The sequence below is a fragment of the Myotis nattereri genome (genome assembly GCF_964212035.1).
Source record: "Myotis nattereri genome assembly, chromosome: 14".
Lineage (NCBI taxonomy): Eukaryota > Metazoa > Chordata > Mammalia > Chiroptera > Vespertilionidae > Myotis > Myotis nattereri.
This window is the reverse complement of record NC_138089.1, coordinates 19082214-19106836: the sequence shown is the minus strand read 5'-3', so window position 1 is coordinate 19106836 and position 24623 is coordinate 19082214. Positions and strand designations below refer to the sequence as shown.

General features: G+C 42.5%; 1 protein-coding gene across 1 annotated transcript in view; it reads right to left on the bottom strand.

Moving 5' to 3' along the window:
* ERC2 (ELKS/RAB6-interacting/CAST family member 2) overlaps positions 1-24623 on the bottom strand; it is an 871001-nt gene that overhangs the window by 333527 nt on the left and 512851 nt on the right. The window contains exon 15 of the mRNA XM_081105973.1: positions 14208-14368. Within this exon, the coding sequence (XP_080962099.1) occupies positions 14208-14368 (161 nt within the window). The remainder of the gene's footprint in view (positions 1-14207; positions 14369-24623) is intronic.

The following is a 24623-nucleotide window of genomic DNA, read 5'->3' as shown; positions in this document are numbered from 1 at the left end:
AAAATTCTCTTCTCCCCTTAATATGGGCATTTGATAAATTCACCTTCCCAAGTGTGAAGCTTATCTAACCTTAATATATTTGTCATTGAAAGGCCTTCTAACCAAATAAAAGTCCACATGGAAAAACTTTGGAACTATATAAGAAATAGTTGCTCCAGAAACATGAGGTGCAAGAAATGCTCAAATGTAAGAATAGATTTCAGAAAGTTCATGTTGAAATCAGTTGTATAGAAATTAGGTGTCTATGTCTATGAGCCAAAGAAAATGGGTCTACATGATGGTCAAGTGTCTATGGTACCCCACCAAAGACTGTTATATGGATGACATTGTTGAATACAGAAGAGACTTCTTTCTAAGCTTTCTGGTCTGAGGTCATCTGCCTCCAGACTAGAGAGGGCCTATGTGCTAGGCATGAGCCAGTGTGCAAGTTCTACTAGTGCCACTAACACACTGACTCAAGACCCATAGGATCCCAGGAAGAAGCTGGGCTGCTGGGCCAAGATGAGAAATTATAAGCATACACAGGCTAGGTCTGGACCAGCTATTTACAATCAGGGCTGATTTTGCCTTCTCGGGTATTTCTGGCAATATCTGGAGACATTTTTGATGGTTATAGCTGGCAGAGGGAATTGCTACTGGCATCTAGTAGGTAAAGACTAGGGATGCTACTAAGCACAGGATAGTCCCCACAACAAATAATTGTCCATCTCAGTGTTAGTAGGGCTGCTGTTGAGAACCCCCAGACTAGAGCAAATAGTTGCCTCAATTTCCTCGCAGGCTCCACGCATGGAGGAACGAAAGTGCTCAGGAGAGCAAAACACAGAGCTGGCAAGAAGATCCAATGGCCAATCTAACCCTGTAAATTCAGCTTCCTACAGGTCTCCTGAAATCTTCCACTTCTTTCCATCTCCACTGTGAAAATCCCAGGACAAGCTTTGCCTGGAACTCTGCAGCAGCTTCCTAACCAGTATGCCCACATCCCACAGTGTGGGACAGTGGTCAGGCCTATGACCAGACTATATGACAATCCAGAGGCTCAAATTTCACCTTTGCTATGTGACCTTGGGCTAGTTACTTAACCTTTTTTTACCCCTGTTTCCTCAAATGTAAAATGGGAATAATAACAATACTTAGATTGTGAAGATTCAGTAAGTCGATATTTACAAAGCACTTTAAAAGTTTCTCACACAGGATATGTATACTGTAATTGGTTTTTATTATTTATTTTCAAATCATTAAGTCCATCACGTCACTCCATTTCAATGGGTTCCTGTTCTGCTTAGAATAAATATCAACAAACTGAGCATGGCCCCAAAGTCCTGGATGGTCTGGCCACCCCTCCAGCCTCAACCAATCCCTTTGGTCTCTGTGCTCCAGCTACACAGGCCTCCTGTGAGCTAATGGAAGGCATGCCACTCCCTCCTGCCACAGGACCTTTGCACAGGCAGTCCCCTCCTCTTGAAATATGGCCCCCCACCTGACCCCTCTTCACCTAATGAACTTCCACTCACCCAACAAATCATGGCTCATAACCACATCCCCAGGGATCCCTTCTACTACCTTCTGGGTGTTCTCATTGCTGCTCAAGCCTTTCCATTTGTGCACACCTATCCCAGCTGTAATTCTGCATTCAGATTTCTAATCCTTTGATCAGACATCAGATTGTTCACTCATTCTGTCAATAAAGAGCTTTGACTGACTGCCCAGAATGATTTGTTTTGTGAGTGAATGAGTCAGTGACCGCCCAAATAACTGACTCAATGTGGAGTGCTTAGCTTGTACCTCGGTCGAGGGTGCTACATTAGAGCAGTTGCTGCTGAAAGCTGCAGCGCCTCTACTTCATGGAAACCCCAAGTGCTCTGAGCTTGGCTGAAAGGGAGCCCCACAGCCTGGAGGAGCTGACATGCACTATAGCCAGGGGCCCTGAAAATGCTCTTTCCTTCCATCCCATGAACCTCTTCTTGACTCAGTCAAACCAACTCCTGCACGCCTGCAGATAGGGAGGGGTTATTTTCCCTTGTATGTGGTGAGAGCAGGGGGCTGTCTCCACTCATCCTAGCCCTAGGGCTGAGGCTGACTCTAGGAACATCAGCTGCACAACATTCTGGGTCTGGGCCACAGCAGTCATTCATGCTGAAGGGTCATTTGGAAGCCAACTGTTTTCAGAAAACCACAGAATGGCAGTTTTGTTTTAGTGTTTTGATTTTAGCATCAAGCAATCTGCTTATTTTTCCAAATTTACTTAATATGGGAAATGTAAACACTTTCTAACAACACTTGCTCAAATAATCCTATTAACTTTCAGGCGCGTGGCCTTGGCACCATGGCCTTCTGGCTGTTCCCGTCTGGGGCTGGCAGGAAGCAGGGTCCAGCACAGAAGAGCCCAGTGAGGAGACGTCAGTGAAGGGACTACACGAGCAGAGGTGACCAGGGCTCATGAAACAAATCAGACAGGTGGAGGCACCTAGAAAGTGGCAACAGAGGGCATTTGCTAGCGTATTTCAGGCCCAAGGGGCAAAAGGAAACATGAGTTAATGTCAGTGCCAGCGGGCGCCACAGGTGGGGCCCTGCCTAGAGGAGCTATGGTCATGGAGAGAAGTTCCTACTTCCCCAAAGCAAGAAGGGAACGGGGAGGAAATTCTCTAACCTTTTTCACATCCCAGCCTCCCACCTCCGACAGTGCCTCCTATGGGTCCTGGACCCACCAGTGTTAGCCAGCAAGGAAGCCCCAGGAATGCAGCACATGGGGGCAGCTTTCCTCCCAAAGAATGGCAGGGGCAGGAGGGAGCCCCGAATAACTGCGGGGCCTACCCAACCCCATCCTGACTTAGAATAAAACCTTAGCTGACAGGAGTCTTAGCAATGCATTAAAGGGAGATTTTTCCAAGAAAACTTCCAGAGATAGAGCCAGGAGGACAAAGAAGCCCCGAGCTCAGGCTGATGAAGTGCACACACCAACACCACGTTCAAAACCGAAGAGAGAGACAGCAGTTTCACTTTCATCCTCACTGCACGCTGGCACTAGCCGCAGTGAGCTCTGCAAATCTCTTCAAGTAAGCAGAGCACCGGGGGTGAGGAATAACAGAGTCTCAAAGTTGGCCACGGCCTCCTGCGGGTTCAGATTAAGATCCCAGGGATATTGGCTTAACCTAAAGATCAAGTCAAATGCTGCATTTCAATGATCACAATTCCTTGGTTCCCAAATTCCATCACTGGAAAACAAAAGACTTGGCCATACTTGACTGGCGGCTTGGCTTAGGATGATAGTTCTCGATCGCTTTGCTCCTGGGAACTGAAGGGTCTGGTCTCCCCTTCAACACCTCATTCTCCAGGCAAGCTTGCCAGAGTCAGCCCCTTCTCTGCCCCCAAACACGTGAGTGAGTATGCGCACATGTGCACATACACACTCCTCCTCAAGTGCTTGGTCTGCCTCCTGCCCAATTCTCAAAATTAGAATCTAGCAAAACAACCATTATGTTGAGGAAATATTTTGAACTCCACCGGAAAAGTGGAGGAAAGGAAGAAGAGTGGAGAGGAAGGTCGGGCAAAGTAAAGGGCAAGAGGAAACGAGGAGGAAGAAGAAAGAGGAGATTGGGTGGAAGAGAGGGAGGGGGAGGGGGGCGAGGCAGCTAGAAAGAGAAAGAGTATTATTTTCATCAGCATTCATTCACTCCTTCCACAAACTTTTATTAATTCTTCCCAGGAAGCAAGAACACTCAGAGCCTTCCCCACCTCTACGCTATGCCTCATCCTAAATCCTGTAAGTCTAACTGACATGGAGGTTTTATGATGTCCCCTTCCAATTAGGACGCAGATCTTGACATTTACCCTCTCCATTCTCAGGGTGGAGGTGTCCCCTGATTGTATCTGCACTGGATTTTAGCCAAGCTTAGGAGATATTACGGGGAGACAGAGACCACTGCCCCTCACGCAGGGATTTGCCCCAAGTCCCTCCCTTCACAGGTCTGGCAGGCAGCTGGCATCTGGGCAACAGTCTGCTTCCTTCTGATGCCCCTGGCCCCTGCTCTGGCATATATTCTCCCACCTCTGCAATGTCTTTGCTTTTCTTCTATCCTTTCTGCTCTTACCAACCATGACAAGAAGCGGTTCCCTAAGTAAACACTGATCTCCCCAGAGGGATGTAGTGAGGGGAGGAACAAATGGAAGGGAGGGACAAAGGTGGAGAGAGTAAAATTTATAGGGCTGACTAGAGGACTGGCCCATTGAGGACTATCCCAATTTCATTCCCTTCACTGACATTTGGGCAAAGTGAGGACCAGAGAGAGCCGCGGGTTAATGATAATGGAATACTGCAGCTGGAGAGGGCTGCTGATCTGCTCAGCAGTAGGTATTAATGGATCAGGTCTTCTGAATCTTAGCCAGGACTGGTATCTTAAAGAGAGTATAGGCTCCTGGGAATTGGGATCTGAGACCAGTGCCAATTCCACTGGGGAGCTACCTGGGGGGAGCTGGTCTATAGTCCCCAGAAAGCAAGCCAGAGTGAAGAGGTCAAAATCATCTACACAAAAGGCAAGTCCCAGGCCCCCAGGCCCTCTGGGATCACAATCCTGAATGTGAAGAACACATCCTGTGTGAGTTCTCTCTGAAAACAAGTCAGGTTACATTAGAGATGAGACCCAACAAAGCTTTTCTCTCTTTCCTAGTTAAATAAACACGTCTTTAAAAAGGGAGGCTACTTATGATGGGTTTTTTCACCCTGCCACCATTGGCATTTGGGGCTGGATAATTCTTTGTTGTTGGGGAGGCTGTCCTGTGCATTATAGGATGTTTAGCAGCATCTCTGGCCTTTATCCCTAGATACCAGTGGCATCTCCTCTCCAGTATAACAACCACAATGTCTCTAGACTTCGCCAAATGTCCCTAGGGGGGCAAACCCCCCCCCCAATTTCTGGAGTAAGAACCACAGCTTTAGAGAATCATAGACTATTAACACGGTCATATGAGTCCAGGGCCCTGTTCACAATTAGAAATTCCAGGTCAGGCTGGCTGCGGCTCACTCAGCTACAGCTGCCAGACTCAGGCTATGAACTCCAGTCCCGAGAGCCCTGCTCACTGCACCAGAGAATTCCTGTTTCAGGACTTGATGGATGACCCTGGCGATGCTGTCTGCTCCTTGGTTTCTCTTTGTGTGATGTAGCTGCCCCATTCCTTGCCTCCTGGGGCTAAACCTGACAGCACCCCCACAGCACAAAAGCAAGTACTTCACGAAATTCCTCAAGAGGATGTTGCTCTTGGATTAGAAGAAAGGACCATAACTGCCCCCTTTCCTTGCTATGTGTGAGGAGGTTGGAAGGCCATGCATTTCTCTTTCTCTTTTTTAGTGGTTGACCTTCCCTACCCCATGGAGCTGCTGTGAGAGCGGAGATAACATGAAGTATGGCACTTGGAATTATTTAAGCTTTATGATTCACAGGCATTTAGATTATTTAACTACTGATTATGATTATTTAAGCTGAAAGATTATACTGCTCTAGCTCAGAAAATGTTTGTATTTCCATTAAAAAGCACCAGGCCAAGGGCCGTTTTGACTGACATTTTTCACTATTAAAACTATACATACAGTGCATGCTTTTGGCCAGAAGACAGTGTGGCCCTTATTTTGTTTTAAGATAAGAAAGTTGACTTCAAAGGCTGCCTCCAGCTAAGTCTCTCCTGCCCCCTCCCTCTGCCCCCACGCCAGCCTGCTGTCCTGATCTCCCAGGCAAGTTGAAAGAACCACCTATGGGCCCACTGCCTTTAACTCTTTTTTTAAAAGTATATTTTATCAATTTTTTACAGAGAGGAAGGGAGAAGGATAGAGAGTTAGGAACATCAATGAGAGAGAAACATCAATCAGCTGCCTCCTGCACACTCCCTACTGGGGATGTGCCCGCAACCAAGGTACATTCCCTTGACCGGAATCGAACCTGGGACCTTTCAGTCCACAGACCGACGCTCTATCCACTGAGCCAAACCGGTTAGGGCTGCCTTCAACTCTTTAATCAAAACTGGCTCTGCCATTCCCAAACTTAGAATTTCAAGCGACAGTGTACTCAATGGTTAAGATCATGGACTATCATGTCAAACAGATGTGTTTCTGAGTTTCAGTTGTCTGAGCCTCAGTTTCTGCATCTACACAGTGGGGGTAACAATACTACCCATCTCTCAGGAGTGGTGGGAATATGCCGGTGAAGTACTTAGCCTCTTCCTGACATATCATAAGCATTTAGCAAGTGTTATTAATATTAACATTGATTAATGGTAATATTAACTCCATCCCCCAAAGTCTCCATGCACTGAAGGGTATATATGCCTGGGCTAGCTTAATTCTCTGGAGGCATTTTCATCAGAGATAGTCCATTCCTTAAGGCAGGGAGAGTGAAGGGCCCCTGATTCTACCTGACATGATATGTAACCACTGCCTCCCTATCATTTTGTGAAACACATCTCTGTTTGGCTCATACAAACTCTTTATATCTAAAGAGTTTTGTGAAAAATAAATGCAATGTACAAAAAAAGAGATAAATTTTATTATGGTCTCATTAGAGAGGGCAGTGTACTGAACCAAGCAGTCATTTTTGGCTTTTGGGAAAAGTTCCTGATTTCATATAGTGTTCCTCAAGAGAAAGAAAAAGAAGATTCCAACATCTCCTAATGATTTCCATGTTTCAGGTCATTTATTTAATGGAGTTAGGAATAGAATTCCACACTGGAAGGAAATGCAAAGACCACACCGCTGCCTCCTCCCAGATATGGGAATTACCTCTATGGTACCCAGAATGGGTGATTTTCTCCCCACAGGATTTGCTGACAAAACTTCAGGAGCTGCCTCAAAAGGCTGCAGAGTTCCACAAAGCATCAAAGGAGGTCTTCCCTTCCAAATTCTAGATCCCACCTCTAGTGCAGTCTTCCAAACCAGCATAAATCAAGTCCAGTTCTTTTCTTACATGTCAGCCCTTTAATAGTTGATGGAAGCATCTGCCTCTTTGCCTTCTCTAGACCTAGAACCCTTCACCCATCAGCTATCCCAAGTGCGGCAAGGTGTTCAGTTATCACTCAACCTGTTCACTCACCACATGACTTGCACACAGTGTACCAACCCTGGTACCCATAAATGAACTCAATGTATACTGCACACACATGCATATGAGCAAATGTCTGTTAGAAATACTGTCTCTAAAGTTGTAGTTTGCAAAGTTGCTTTTAAATGCTCAGTGAGCTATCATAACAATCGGCATGTATCTTGTCATACTTTATTTCAGCCAAGAGTGCTACTTGTTCCCAACACCCTTTCTCCCTTTCTCTTCCATTGGTACTGGGTCCCCTGAATGTTAACTGGACATAGAGTCGCCCAGCTAAAGGCTGCATTTCCCTGCTAGTCTTGCAGCTAAGTGTGACTTGGTGACTTAAATGATGGCCAGTGAGCCCCTTCCCCCACCCTGGTTCTTGCACCTACTTAGAATGTAAGCTCCAGGAATAAAGGGATTTTTGTCCTTTCTGTTCACTCAGAACAGTGCTTACGTCAGTGCCGAAGGCATAGAACAGTCCTTGCAGGTCATGGATGCTCAACAGCTATGTAATGAGTAAACTGTTCAGTGATTCGGATGTCCATGGATGGTAAGTGCCACCTAAAGGACAGAGAGGTTCCTTTCTCCTTCCGCCTTTCTGCTGGCTTGACTGTGGCTCTAAACCACCAGTTTCAGGGTTCCAAGAGAGAAACAAAAATCACGAGTGGTAAGCAACTCATGTGCACGTATGTGACTGCCTGCAGCTCACACAGCCGATGTGGAATGAGCAGTTCTTCATGACCTTTATGCCCTGTCTCTGTGCCACCTGTGCTCCATCATTGCAGGCAACTGAGAAAGCTGCAACGAGCTTATCAGGGTCCTAGCTGACTTGGTTCACTTTTAGAACTGAGCAGGTGGTACATAGTGACAGACAGACTGTGCCATTCTAGGACACACTGCCATAGTACTTAATATGTTCAAAAACTGGACACGTTGAAATTCTCCTAAATAAACCATTGGTTAGAGAAAAAATTGTATTGTAGCCAAAAAAAAAAAAAATTGCTGAAAGTATAGGCCAATTGGAATTTGAAGGCAGAATCCTGTATGCTAACTGCAGAATCAGTGTATGCTAACTGTTTTGGGTTTACCTAACATATATTAACTTGTAATATATATATATATATATATATATATATATATATAGAGAGAGAGAGAGAGAGAGAGAGAGAGAGAGAGAGAGAGCGTTTTACTATTTAAAAATAACTTTCTCATATATGTGTAATTTCATTCAGTCCCCATAATATCTCTGTAAGTTGGTATATCCTTCTAGCAACTAAGTTTATCAATTTTAAGTAATGGTTGCCTTCAAAACTCCTCTCCCAGGCTCCATTTATCCTGTGTAAATTGCCAGGCACTTAGGATTCCTCCCTGAAGAAATGTGATTTGTCTTTTCTCATGTTGGCATGAAGTAAAGAACAAATTGATTATATTATTTTCTGCACCCCGCGTCTCCTTTGAAGGGTACTTACCTAATGAGTGGGTCTCTCAAAAAGGATCCTAGATCAAAGCGGCCAACAGGATCATGCCTTACCTCACTGTAAACTTCTTAAAATAGCTCAATGTATACAAAGGCTTTTGAGGCTATCTGGAGAAGATGTCTAAAATGCAACAATATCCAGTATATTAAGATGAATCTCACAACATCATCAGATAAGTTAAAAATGTAGAGGTCCCCTTAAAACCTTTCTATAACATAAACACAAGAAACCACCAAAAAATCTAAAATACACACTTTGAATTATGTAACTATTAACCATCTCTCAAAACCCTTATTCACTCAGTATTTATTACTAAATGGAACATATCAGTTAGCTGGCCTGTCTGCCTATTAAATTACTGTGCAAGTTTAAACTGTGCAAGCAAATGCACACAGATTGTAAGTACTATATCTCATGGCCTTCAGCTCCTTTTAGCCACAGATATCAAATTCACCTGCCAGAAATTAAGTAATCGAGCTTTGGTTACTGGAATGTAAGCTTATTAACCAGCATTAATAAAACCAAACATAGAGAATGATGTTCTTAATATTATTTTAATAAAATCCCCTTTAAATAGAAGCAAATGTAACAAAGCTGAACCACTATGAAATGTTTTAGCAAGAGGTTTTAGATATTTTTGAAGTAAAAGAATAATCTTATACTCAAGGGAAAGTGAATATTATGTAGGTTTTAGATATTTTTCAAGTAAAAGAATAATCTTATACCCAAGGGAAAGTGAATATTATGTAGGTTTTAGATATTTTTGAAATAGAAGAATAATCTTATACACAAGAGAAAGCCAATATTATGTTCTTCTATGGCTGGAAACTGTTAGTACCTTCCAGTGTGAGAATAATGACCGGCAATTAGAATGCCAACCACTGAAGACCAAACTGAAGAAAGAGGTGTTGGGGGAAGAATCCTAATTGAAACACAGGCAAAGACCCTCCCTCATCGTCAGTTCCCAAAAGGGTTCTGAGGCTGTAGGAGGGCACATTGCATTTTCCATGTCCCTCTCTACCCCAAATAGCCATGAGGCTCCTTACCTTTGGAAGCAGCTTGCTAAGTGGGATTCCAAACTTCTTTGGTTATACAAGAATCTACTTTATTCATTTATTAATTTCTTTCAGGTATTTGTCTGTTCATTTCCTTCAGTCATTTTACTAAAATGTAAACTGGATAAGGTCATGGATTTGTCTCTTTGTTCACTTAGAACCATACCTACCACATGGTAAGAGCTCAATGAATATTTGAGTTTTTGAACTAATTTGTCCTTTAATTCCTCAAACACTTATTCGATCCTTACCACATAACAGGTTCTAGATATCCAATATTAAAAGGGAATTCCACTGCAAATAAAATAAAACTAACTCATGAGAAATCTTTAAATTAGAGGAATGAAGTAATATTTCCTAACTTTAAATTCAGTCTAAATTTAAACTAAGAAGAGGATAATTCCCTGCCCTGCCAAAGAAGAATGGCAGGGAAAACGTACACTATCTGGCACTTGTCCCAAAATGATATAACACAAAACTCTGGGTAAAAATGAAACAACTGGGCCCTGGCCAGGTTGCTTGGTGGTTAGAGCGTTGGCCTACACACTGAAGAGTCACAGGTACGATTCCCAGTCAAGGACACATACCTGGGTTGCAGATTTGATTCCCTGAGCCCTGACCAGGGTGTGTGGAGAGACAACCAATAGATGTGTCTCTCTCACATTGATGTCTCTCTCTCTCTCTCCCCCTCCTGTCTCTCATACTCACCCTCTCACTCTCTCTTAAAATCAATGGAGGGAAAATATCCTTGGGTGAGAATTAACCAAAAATAAAAACAAGAGGAAACAGTTGGTTGTGGGTGTAGCTATCAAAAGGTGGCATGAGGGGTCTTTATAATGATGGAACAATATTGTGTCTTGACTATGATGGTGGTTACACACATCTATACATGAATTGAAATTGATATGTCTCAATTTCATACCCACTCACACATAAATGAGTGCATATAAAACTGAATAAATATGAATTAAAGTTGATGACTGAACCAATATCAATTTTCTGCTGTGACATTGTGCTATAATTATGCAAGAGGTTACCATTGAGGGAAATGTTGGAAATGTACAAGAGACCTCTTTCTACTGTTTCTTGTAACTGCATATCAAGCTATAATTATTTTAAAAGAAATGAAATTAAAGAGCAGAATGCTTATCAAAACATTCTTTATATTACCAAAACATTGGCACCACAATACCAATAAAGGAGCGAACCTATATGACAATATATTGAGTAATTACAAATGGAATTCTATGCTTGTGACAGGGAGAGTATTCCCCATTCAGTAAACAAAAGAAGCAGTATTTACAAACTATAAAAATACGATCTACTTTTGCTAAAAAGTAAAGAGTATTTGTAAAGGTATATACCAAAATGTCACCAGTGTGACATTTAATTTTGCTTCTTCATATTTCTTTTTCTTTTCTAAAATAAACACTGTTACTCAAACAAATATCTAAACTGCTTTCTATCCTCTGGGTGAGGTGCAGATAAAGTCCGTGGAGCTCTAGAACAAAAACCAAGACAAGTAGAAAGACTACATGGAAAGCCATTCTAGTTCCACATGAGAATGAATGAGCTACCTGCCAGAGTCCCGGGCATGACCATCACATTATGACCCCATGACTTCCATTGTGAATGCTGTTTCCCAGGACCTGGGAATTCCTATCTGTAATTAAATGGATGGGAGTCTGGCTTATGCAGACTGGGATGCTGGACCAGCTGCTTTCCAATTCTAAACCTTGGTGCCATTTGATTTTGCAATGGATTTAACAGACACCACCTTTCATTCCAAAAGCCCCTTTTACATTTGAAAGCATTTTCACATATGCTGGCTTATATTAATTTCAGTTTAGTACTTTTTTAAAAAAAAAATCCCTACAACAATTCTATAGAGTAGACACTATTATCACCTTCATGTTGCTAAAGGGAAAACAGAAGCAACCAGACAGTAATCTCCTGTTAGGGGTGAGGGATGATATTATATCTCCCGACTCTTGGCTTAGGCTCCAGCTCTTTCCTCTAACACCACACAGCCACTCCCTTCCCACCAGGGATTGGAAACTGGGTGGACTTGGCCGAAAGTTGCCTGCATGTTGCCTGCCAGTTGAAAGAAAATCAACATTGCCTGGCACAGAGTGAGAGTAATTCTGCCAATGCTATACACATATGACTGTTCCCACATACTTAGGTTGACTGGGTTAATGTCGAGTAACCAATATGGCAACTCAGCTTAATAATCAAGAACAATCTAACCAGTTGGAGGACTCGAACAGCCCAGGAGGTTGATGAATCTAGTTGCTGTTCTCAGTCAATACAATTGCCCTGTACCTTTGTCCCCACAGTCCCAGAACAGAGCCATAAGTGGGGTTCTGGGCCGGTTAAGTAGTCAATGGGGTTCATATTGGGCTTAGTGAAGCAGGGCTTTGTTACTTTTACCAAAGGAATTAACAGAGGAATTTTGTATTTATTTTGTAGTGGTAGCAGATTAAGCACTTCAGAAATAATGTGGCAATTCACCAAAAGAGGTCTTAGTTAGGTGCTATCTGAAATCATGAAATTAAGTGGGAAAACATACACATGGAAAAGGTTTATATGTTTTAGAAAAATAAATCCAAATTTTAGATAAATGATACTCTTCACAAAGTATACTAAACGCATGATATATTTTCATTGGCTGGTAGCACCATTTACACTCATATATTCTGTTCCATGTGCCAAGCCCTCCTCTGAGGACCCCTGCTCAGAACCACCCCAGGGAAGTGGTTACAGGAGAGAACTGGAGGATCAGTGACGGTCAGGTCACTTCCCTTAAGTCACCAGCCACCAGGTAGAAGCAATAGGATTTCTAGGTCTGATGACTCCCAAACCAGCATGCTTCACCATTATTTGTTCTCTCAAAATGTTGAAAGAATATGCTCTTTTTTATGAAAAGGAAGGAATGGAAATTTCCATAAAATGGCATAATAAATCACTCCAGGAGATAGAGAGTTAACTTGGAAGCAATAAGAGAAACTAGGCTGCACACCAGGAGGCAGAAGTGAACAGATGAATGGAAAAGAATAAAGGCTGATGAAATCAATGTGCTGGTAGTGAATAGATTATTGATCAAGGCGCTTGAAATACTATGCTTCTTAGTTACATAAAATCCAGTCTCCGCATTCAACCTACTCACTTATTCAACAAACAAGCACTGAGCACCTACCACAGGCCAGGCACAGTTCTAGGCAGGATGATCACCACACTGACTCAGACACAGAAGTTCTGGGCTTGGTGGTGCTCACATGACTTCTTGAGAAAATGAGGTCATAGAAAGAAAGCTTGAGGTAGAAGGTTTTGCTTTTAATCCTGGCCAGATGGACTTAAGCAAATTACTTGAAAGCTTTCTGACTTTCAGTTCCCCCACCTCTAAACTGAGGATAAAAATATCTGTTTTCATTATATCATCTTTTATTAGGAAACATTTGAGTTTATAGGTGAGAAAAAACTACTTATTCTTTGGTCTTAGAGAAACTGAGGTAGTTGATGAGAAATAAAAGTTTTGTCCTCATTATTAAATCTTTCAAAATGTTTCACTCCACATTTTCCATGATCTAAGCTCTCAGGTCTAATGTTAACCATGTGTAAGGCTTGTGGGGTCAGGAGAAGGTCATTCTTCCATACCTAGCCACCAATTTCAAAGTCTATGTTACAGGCTTAAGATGTCATCGTTATGTACATTTCCCCTGATTGTGGAAGGAAGGTGGATTGAAATTATTTCTTGGTGATTATTTCATTTTAAAACTTATATGGAGACATGTTGCTTCTTATCTGCTTCTTTAGAAACAGATCCATAGCAATTGATTATTTCTAATATCTTTGAGTAATTTTCTCGGCTATGTTCTTCCATAATGATATTATTTCATTGTGAGGGCAAAATAAGACCTAGGTGGAGATGGATGTGCTATAGGCCCACAGGACTGACCCCTACCCAGCATGCAGCCGTACTTTACTGATTAAATCAAAGAAAAGAGATTGGATCCAGTCTCCCCCCTTACCTAACCTTCCCCAGAAGGGGTGGGGGTGCGGTAGAATTTCCAAGCCTGTTTTTATCAGCTCAGCAAATCAGAGGCCTGCTTTCTAAACAAAGAGGTGCCAACCTTGAGACTCTATGAAAGCCAACACAAGCCAGGCATTGTACACAAGTGAAAAGAATATAATTAGCAAAGTTATAGTCACAATTAGGAAATACCTCCTCAGAGAAGTTTCCACTTAACTCGGTGCCCTGCTCAAATTACTATTGTGCTTAACGAGCCTCGGTCTCTGAGCCAGTTCAGACCTTTGTGACAGACCTAAGAATGCCATCCATGAAACAGAAATACAAAATCTAATGCTCAATGCTTTGTTCCGAATCACAGATGTGAAAAATGTGCAAAATGGATCATGGGAAGCTATACTTAAAAAAAAAAAAAAAAAAAAAAAAAAAAAAGAAGCGTAGTCCTGGAAATGACTAGTCAGGTGTTAGCTAAATTATTCTTTCTTCAAGCTCTTTCTTCACCTCCTCCAGCCTTCCCTTCCCCATCCCTAAAGAGAGATCAGAAAAGAGAGACCAGGAAACAAAAATGGGTACTCACTTCATCTCCAGGATCTCCTCCAGCTGTTTCCTCCTCTCTATTCGGAGGTTGGCCAAGTGCGCTTCCTTTTCAGCCAGGGACTGCTGTGTGGAGGCCAGGCGTGCCTTGGTGGCGTCCAGCTCCTGTCTGGTCTTCTCCAGGGCGTTCATCAGCTCCTCTATCTGAAAGGCACATGCAACGGGCTGTTACTGCTCCTTCATTCAAGCACAAGGCCTTGCTTGCCAGCCTGCGTTCAGAAACAGACACGAAGGAGTCAGAGCCATCCTTGAACGGGACACTGCACCTTGTTTACTTTGTCCCTAGTTAAACACAAATGCTTCAAACACTGAAATGTCCAAATTTCTCCAAGATCCTCATTCCACTGGAGTGTCAAACAACCTTCCTAGAAACCCGCTGATACATTTATTGGAAGTGGAAGGTGAGTGACATGACCCAATTTCAACGGTGTCTGGCAAAAATCTCAGATATTGCCCCCAGTGGGTGGAAGGCAACATTCAAAATGCACTGTGTCTGGCACAATATACTTCTGTGTGTAGCCCCAGAGGATTCTGACAGCAAGTTAATCTCCTTGTTTCGGATGCATTCATGTTTGAACCTATCAAAGCCTCGTTTGGCAAAACTGACCTGATGTCCACGGGGCCTCACCTCACCTCCCAGGCTCACAGTCAGGAAGCAAGATTTGGCCAAAAGTAAACAGAATTCCAGCCACAAAAGGTTCAAGTTTGTTGGCCCCTGAAGTTTGAGAGGACTCTAAACTTGAAATAAATGACATACAACTTTTATAGGGTGCTAATACACCATAGAAATAAGCCAGACTATCTAATAGCCAGGGTTTCCAGCCAGGTCCCACCAAAACTGGACCAAGAAGCCCCAAAGCAAGGCCTCATCCTCCCAAACCATTGGGGGCTTTTAAACGCCGATGCACAGGAAACAGGGCTGGTGTGTATAGCTCTGGCCCGGGGACTTCCGTGGAGAAGCTGGTGGCATGCCATCCCTTGCACAGATGCAGGCTGCAGCCACCCTGATTTAAAACTATGGACGTTCCAGGAAGTTTCTAGATTCCAGATCTGATGCTTGGGTTTCTAAGCTACCCCTTTCAGCTAAACTTGGCAGAATGGGACCATCCATCACTAAAGGCAAAGGAACACACTTCAGAATGTGTCAGTGACATGTTAAGTTCCAATTCATAAAGACTTTCTACATAATTTCTGCAGCTTTACATGGAATTTATTCAGAATAAGCCTTATAGCTCACATCCAAGGTAAATTACAGGCTTTTAAGATCATCAAACTCTCCACTTTGCCCTGATAGAAAGAGGAAACTTCATGACCATGTAATGTAACTCATAGCAAAACCCAAAACAGTTTAAAAAGCAACGAATATAAAGGTTACCCTATTAAAGTCTCAGAACCACACCTGCTTAATTGGAGAATAACAAGCATTATTCTTTAACTTTACAAATATACAAAAATTGAAACACAACCACAAAATTGTTTAGTTTCTCACACAAGTTCAGACAATGCCATACATATGACCAGAAGCCCTTCTACAAAGCAATACTTGGTGAGGCTGAAGCAGAGATTTGATTTTTCTTCCTTCCCTCCTGTGTTGATGCATTCAATAGCTGTGTAAAGAGATCAGGAGGCGTCTGAACAGCGGCACAGGGAGACGCTGAACTCACCTCCTCCCACAAATACATTGAACGGACCTGCAGACAGAGCAATTCCACCTGAAGAAGAACTGGGGGCTGGCTGAACAGTGTCTGCACGGGAAATGACAGAGAGACCACAGAGAAACAGGCAGGAGAGCTGTGGGAACCCACACCCACAAGTCAACCTGCAATAGGGGTGCAGCACTGAGGAGCCTCCTGCAGACACACTGGCTCTAGGGCAGGGGTGGGCAAACTTTTTGACTTGAGGGCCACAATGGGTTCTTAAACTGGACGGAGGGCCGGAACAAAAGCATGGATGGAGTGTTTGTGTGAACTAATATAAATTCAAAGTAAACATCATTACATAAAAGGGTATGGTCTTTTTTTTGAATAGTTTTATTCATTTCAAACGGGCCAGATCCGGCCTGCGGGCCATAGTTTGCCCACGGCTGCTCTAGTGTATAGCACAAAAGCAGTCATTTAAAGGGCATCTAGACTCAATGGGAAAGAAATCAATCAGCTGCTTAACTCTAGAGCAGTGGTTCTCAACCTTCCTAATGCCGCGGCCCTTTAATACAGTTCCTCATGTTGTGGTGACCCCCAACCATAAAATTATTTTCGTTGCTACTTCATAACTGTAATTTTGCTACTGTTATGAATCGTAATGTAAATATCTGATATGCAGGATGTATTTTCATTGTTACAAATTGAACATAATTAAAGCATAGCGATTAATCACAAAAACAATATGTAATTATATATGTGTTTTCCGATGGTCTTAAGGCGACCCCTGTGAAAGGGTCGTTCGACCCCCAAAGGGGTCGCGACCCACAAGGTGAGAACCCCTGCTCTAGAGCATCTGCCAGTTTGGGGTGGGGAGGCGGGAACTCTCTGGGTTGGAGGCTCCAGGCAGCACATTTGCTGTGTTCCCCCACCACCTTGAGTGCACAGGCAGGAGGCCAATCAGGAGCTCTAGCCAGCTGGCCAAGGCCACCCTAGTCCCTAGTGCACCCCAGGCTTTAGCCTCCAGGTCCCAGGCCCACACTGGCTACACCACTTGCCTTCGGGCTCCAGCCATAGCTCCTGTCCCCTCCCCCAGCTCATGCTAGCTTCATCTTCAGCTCCTGGCTAGTGCCTCTGACCTCCAGGACTCTCCACAGCCTGCCCCAAATACAGCTCCCACCTCACCTGCCAAGACAGGCTCTGTTATGGCTCATCCCTGGAAACCCGTGGGGCTCACCTGTTCTAGCTACAGTTTCAGGCCCTGGAACAGCTTGTCCCAGGAATTACCATGGCCCATGCCCACACCAGCTACAGATCCAGCCATCTGGCCGGACACCTGGCACACTCACTCTAGAAAGGGGATGCTCCTACACAAGGCCATCCTTCAAGTCCAAGAGAGGCTGCTATTTTCACCGATTTCATAGATTAAAACTCAGAGAAACAACTGAAGTGGGAGACATAGGAATATGTTCCTAACGAAAGAACAGAACAAAATTCCAGAAAAAAAACCTAAATGAAAGAGACAAGATTACAAACCTAAATGTAATCTACCAGATAACAAATTCAAAACAATGGTGACAAAGATGCTCAACAGACTCAGAAGAAGGGCAGATGAATTTAGCAAGAACGTCAATAAAGGGACAGAAAATATAATAAAAGAACCAACCAGAACTGATGACTACAATAACTAAAATGAAAAATATATTAGAGGAAATCAACAAAAGATTAGATAACACAGAAGGCCAAATCAACAACCTGACAAACAGGTAGTGGAAATCACAGAATGGGAACAACGAAAAAAGAAAAGAAAAGAAAAGGAAAGAAAAGGAGACAAAGAGAAAAGAAGATGAAGAGAAAAGAAAAGAAGATGAAGACGAAGACGAAGATGAAGACGGAGAAGAGGAGGAGGAGGAGGAAGAGGAAGAGGAAATAATGAGGCCCTGGCTGATTTAGCTCAGTGGATAGAGCATCGACCTGGGACCAAAGGGTCCTGGGTTCGATTCCAGTCAAGGGCACGTGCTTTGGTTGCAGGCTCCTACCTTGCCCGGGTCCTGGCTGGGGCTCTACAGGAGGCAACCAATTGATGTGTTTCTTCACATCAATGTTTCTCTGTCTTTCCCTCTCTCTTCCACTCTCCCTAAAAAGCAACGGAAAAATATCTTCAGATGAGGATTTAAAATGAAAAAAAGAAAAAGAAAAAGAAAGAAAGAAATGATAGTAAGTTTAAGGAACCTGTGAAACAACATCAAGCATACCAACATTTGCATCACAGTGGTCCCAGAAAGAGAAGAGAGAAGAAAAAAGGTCGGAGAACCTATTTGAAGAAATACGTTTGAAACCTTCTCTAACCTGGTGAAGGAAACAGACATCCAAGTCCAGGAAGCGCTGCAAGTCCCCTAGGTGTTAAACCCAGAAAGGCCCACACCAATACACATCATTATTAAAATACCAAGTGTCCCTGGCTGGGTAGCTGCATTGGTTAGAGCATTGTTCTGATACTCCAAGGTTGCAGGTTCAATCTATGGTCAGGACACACACAGAAGCAGCAACCACTGAATGCATATATAAGAGGAACAAGAAATTGATGTCTCTCTCACCCTCTCCCTCTCTCTAAAATAAATAAATAAATAAAAATTTTAAAAATGCCAATAGTTAAAGATAAAGAGAGAATCTTAAAAGCAGCAAGAGAAAATCAGTTTGTTAAACAAAGAGGATACCCATAAAGACTATCAGCTAATTTTTCAGCAGAAACATTTCAGAACAGAAGGAATGGTACAATATATTCAAAGTAATGAAAGAAAAAACCTAAAACGAAGAATATTCTTCCCAGAAAGTCTATCTTTCAGAATTGAAGGAAAATAGTTTCTGAGACAAGCAAAAGCTAAAGGTGTCCATCACCACTAAACTGACACTATGTGGAATGTTAAGGGGACGTCTTTAAGTGGAAAAAAAAGCTAAAAAATAAAAATATAAGAAAAAATCTCACTGATAAAGGCAAACATTTAGTGAAAGTAGTAGATTAACCAAGTATGAAGCTACCATTAAACTTAAAAGAGAAAAGTAATAAGATCATGTGTGACTACAATAATATATTAAAGGATACACACACACACACACACACACACACACACGTGAAATATAATGCCAAAACACGTAAAAGTGGGGGAGGGGTAAAAAAATGTAGTACTTTTAGAATGTCTTTGATCTCAAGTGACCATCAACTTAAAATAGAATGCCATAAATATGTCTTGTTATATATGAATCTCATGGTAACCACAAACCAAAAGCCTATAATAGATACACAAAAAATAAAGGGAAAGGAACTCAAATTATTAAATAAAGTCATCAGTCTACAAGAGAAGAGAGAAAATGAAAAGAACAGAAAAGAACTACAAAATAATTAAGAAAAGTGCAATAACTACATACCTATCAATGAACACTTTAAATACAAATGAACTAAATATTCCAACCAATAGCTATATGGTGGCTGGATTAAAAAAAAAAAAAAGACATAAGCATATGCTGCCAACAAGAGACTCACTTCAGATGGAAAGACACACTCAGACTGAAAGTAAAGACTGGAAAAACACATTTCATAAAAATTGAAATGAAAAGAAATACGGGGTAGCTATACATATATCAGACAAAATAGACATTAAAAAAGACTGAAACAACAGAGACAAAGAAGGGCATCACATAATGAAAAAAGGATCAATCCAACAAGAGGATATAGATGTCAACATATATGCACTGCATATAGGAGCACCTAAATAAAGAAATAAATATTAACAGACATAAGTGAGAGATCAGAGGTATTACAATAATATTAGACAGTTTCTTTTCTTTTTTTTTAAATATATTTTATTGATTTTTTTACAGAGAGGAAGGGAGAGATAGAGAGTTAGAAACATTGATGAGAGAGAAACATCGATCAGCTGCCTCCTGCACATCTCCCACTGGGGATGTGCCCGCAACCCAGGTACATGCCCTTGACCGGAATCGAACCTGGGACCTTTCAGTCCACAGACTGACGCTCTATCCACTGAGCCAAACCGGTTTCAACTAGACAGTTTCAATACTCCACTTACATCAATGGACAGATCTTCCAGCTAGAAAATTAACAAGGTAACAATGGCCTTAAATGAATGACATTCAATCCAAAGGCCTTAATAGATATTTACAGAACATTCCACCACCAAACAGCAGAAAACACACTTCTTTTTCAAGTGCACATTCTTCATGATAGACCACAGTAGGCCACAAAACAAATCTTAATACATTTGAGGGCTGAAATCATATCAAGCATCTTCTCCAGTCACAATGGTATGAAACTAGAAATCGATTACCAAAAACTCCTAACAAATATAAACACGGGGAGGCTAAGTAACATTCTACCAAACAGTCAGTGGTTAATGAAAGAATCAAGCAGGGAAGAAAAAATAAAATTTCTTGAAAAAAATGAAAATATAATGATACAAAAATCTATGGGACACAGCAAAAGTAGTTCTAATTAATAGTAATACAGGCCTACCTCAACAATCAAGAAAATCTCAACTAAACAGTCTAACTTTACATCTAAAGGAATAAGAAGAACAAATAAAGCCCAACATGAGTGGAAGAAAATGATAAAGATTAGAACAGAAATAAATAAAATAGAGAATAAAAATAAGTATAAAATAGAAATTAAACTAAACTCTGGTTCTTCATAAAGATAAAATGGATAAAACTATAGCCAGACTCATCAAGAAAAAGTAAAAGAGTGGGCTCAAATAAATCCAACCAGAAATGAAGAGGAGAGATGAGAACTGAAAACACAGACAAAAAAATACAAAAAATTATAAGAGAATACTATGATTAGGTATATGCCAACAAACTGAAAAACCTAGAAGAAGAAATAGACAGATTTCTAGAAACATATAATCTTCCAAGACTTAATCAGAAAGAAACTGAAAATCTGAACAGATCAATTACTAGTAACAAAATTGAATCAGTAATCAAAAAATTCCCCCCAAACCCCTCCCCCACAAAAAAAAAATTAGGACCAGATGGGTTCACAGGTGAATTCTACCAAACACTCATGAAGAATTAATGCCTATTCTTCTGAAACTATTCCAAAAACTTGAAGAGGAGGGGAAGTTTCCCAACTCATTCCACAAGCCAGCACTACCCTGATCCTGAAACCAAAGATGTTGCTTTCACATTTATCAATTGTCTCATTTTCCTCCTCTAAAACAATAGCACTTCGCATAACAAGTACTAGTAAATGCAAGTGTTAAATGAAGCAGAAGCCATGAATGCAAAGCCCTTAGTGCCAAGCCTGGAAAATATGAAAACAATACCTTTTTAAAAGAAGAGGCAGCATAGCACAGTGGTCACAGACAAAACTCAGGGGTTATGGCACTACTTAGTAGCAGGGTCACCCTCAGTGAGGCTTGTAAAGTGGAAGAGCAGAACTTAGTTCAAAGGGATTTTGGGAAGATTCAGTGGGCTGACATGTGTGACACCCTGAGAACAATGCCTGATACTTGGTGGCTAGTACCTGGTGTCAGCTTTTATTAATACAGTGCCTGGTAAGTATTCACCCCAGGTTACGTTCGCTTACGACTGAATTCAGGATTTTGTGCTTGCTGTCACCTACCCTAAACCAACCACAAACACAGGCAAACACACCCCTGTGCTAACCGCATCGGTGAAGGCTCTGTCATGGAGCCCGGCCCGTTTCGCTGGGTGCAGTGATTAGAAGAGGTGAGAGTTCTGAAAGTAGACAGACCTGGGTCAAGTTCTGGCTCCACCAAAAGAATCTCTGTGGCCTTAAGCCAATCCTAAGCCAGTGCTTCCCAAATGTTGTTGCACATTAGAATCCATTGGAAAGCTTTGCAAAATCCTCATGCTATGGCCACACCTCTGCCAATGAAATAAAAATGCACGCGAGTGGGAGTTAGGCATCCGTATTTTATTAGAGATACTGATGATTCTGATGTCACTGCCAAGTGCAGCGAAGTCTGGGAACCCTGGATATTACTGACCTCTCCAAAGTGGGAAGGAAACAGAGCCATATACGGGATTGGCAAAAGCCTACAGTGAGATAATATACATAAAGTACCCAGCCCTCTCTGCAGGACACCCCAGAAGTGCCCAGTGCATGACAGTGAATATAGTCCCTAGAATGGTTGCTCACCAGGCGACCTCTGCCCAACCCAAATGCCTTCAGTTCTTCCTGTCTGCACCTGACTTTCAACCATCTAATCAAATCCACTTCCCACTTCTGCTCAACTATTTCATGTGTGTGCTTAGTTGCTACAACTAGATTGCAATCCCCTGGTGGGCACGGACCATGTCTGTATCTTTTCTGGAAGCCCCATAAGTACCTCCACAGCACCAGTGTCCACACTCAGTAATACCTGAGGAAGGGCAGGAAGCGGAATGCAAAATCGTGATTCTGAAACACCCTCCTCTGACCCACTTAATGCAATGATGGATGAAGTGTAAGCTCGAACTTGAGACTTTCCTACCCAATAAATCAGTGGTCCCCTTGCCATCCTCTCTGTTTGCCTCAAGTACCTTCTCTTTTCCATGGCGATAAGGAGGCCCAGTGACTCTGCTCCTCAGGACTTATGCCCATTGCCGCCCCAGCAGCTGCCAAGCATCCCCAGGAACCTGCAAGTTGCAGGTTGGCACAATAACAAAGTCCTAGGTTGAGCTGGAGTAGAAGCAAGTAGCTCTTCGTCCTGCTCTACTTTCCACGGCGTCTCCACAGGGCCAGGGAGATGAGCACTCCTTCCTCCCCTCACCCCTGCCTCAGTGGGCGTACCCTTGTGTGCCAGGCATTCTGCCCGCACAGTGACAGACCTGTCCTCAGAAGCTGTCTGGTTTGGCAGGCAAGCTTAAATCAAACAACAATTTAATCACAGCTGTGGTTTAAAAATTCATTAAAGTACTGAGTGATGAACACGAGTAAAACAGGAGCCAACCCTGCCCTAGGCCCATGGCTAGCCTCCCTGAAGGAGGCACGCGGAGTGGCCTGCTGAAGGGGGGGGGGTGGGTAAAGACACACCTGCTGGGGACCCCCATGGAGACGGGGGATCGGTTCACAGGGACCTGCTGCTGGAGAATCCCAATGATTATGAGCCAAAAGACGCTTTGGAGGAACCCAGCAGGAAAGCAACCCATTTGTGTCCATTTGACACAGGATTTGCTTCTTTTAGAAGCATATTTCTGGGTAATTCAACAGACAGTATTTCCTGAGTGGGGAAATTTTTTTTTTTTAGAATGGCTGTTTAATTCCTAAAACACCAACCTCAATGAAAACAGAATTCACAGCAACCTCAGAAGTCTTCTATATATGTAAGATATTCCATTTAAAATAATTTCATAATAATAATAATTTCCTAAAAGATCCCCAGATATGGCAAGACTAGTATTCTGATCCTATATCTATAAAGCCGGGGTTACATTTTAAAATATATTGGTTATAGAACATAATAATTAAAGGTTTCTTCAAGCTAGGTGTCTAGTTTCACCAACTAAAAAGAAAAAAAAAAAAAGCAAACCTTTAAATAACTATATGTCATTTCTGCTTTGATTAGTCATTCTATGTGGCAAATCATAAAACGTCTCTTATAAAATGGCTAAGTTACCAGGACTACCCCGTTGTGTTTGAATAATGCATAGCTCTGTACCCTCTCAGAATAATGAAGCCAGCAAGTGAATTTTTAAGGAGCCTCATGCTTATAGCCAGCTCTGCAGAAACTGTCGGGACTTTTAAAGTGAGCAGCGGAGCCTTAAAACAATAAAATAAAAAACCTGTTTAAGACCTGAAATCATTAACATGTGTCGACTTAAACTTACACATACATTTGTGTTGTTTAACTAAATATTTGAAAACCAGCTTCTCTCTCAGTTATCTGCCAAGAGCCACGCTCCGGGTTCTGTGTGTCTCTTCCCGACACGTGGCAATGGCCAGTGCTTTTCGGAGGCGTACTTGGCAAGAGCTGATCTTCAAATATTTTGATAAAACAAATTTATTTTTCTTGAATTATACGTCAGTATTGAGTTAGTATCTATTTTGTCTTAATAATTTGGACTCTTTACACAGCTTTTAAAGCTTTATTTTAAAAATAGATGGGCTCTCCGGGCCTCACCATGACCGTCCCTCCTGGCTTTCTGTCTTTGCTCCATTCAAGAGGATGCAAACTGAGTTTGCACAGAGCCAATGAGATCCCCACGTCCCGGTCACAGCAAAACCGGAATGGGAATTGGTCCTGTGGGAACAGCTGGGATTTGGCTCAGTTCGGCTCTGGACACCGAGAAGGTCACCCCAAGATCAGAAGGTGAAGGTAAACGCCAAGACCCTCCCTCCTCGACAGCGACAACTTCTCAGACAGCGGCTGCGGGCAGAGGCTCTGTTAAAACAGGGACCACTAATCTTGTTTTTCCAATTACTCTTATCTGACTTCTATCTCCGCCTCCTCCCCACCTCCCCATGGCTGCCTTAGAGTGACACCTTTTGGAAACGGTTGAAACTGAAAATCCCCAGGCTGCTTTCTGCCGGGACCTGACGGCCACCCTCAAGGCTGTGTTTCAGCTTTGTGTTCTCCTCACTGAAGCTTACGCATCCAGGAGCTTGGCTTAGCTGTGTCACCTCTGATCCTTCAGCTGCAAACAAATACCGCATCAAGTGTTCGAGCTCAAGCTCTTAGATTCTGACTCCATTTTCAATCCCCCTTCCCCCCTTCTCTCCCCAGGCTCATGAAGGAAACTTC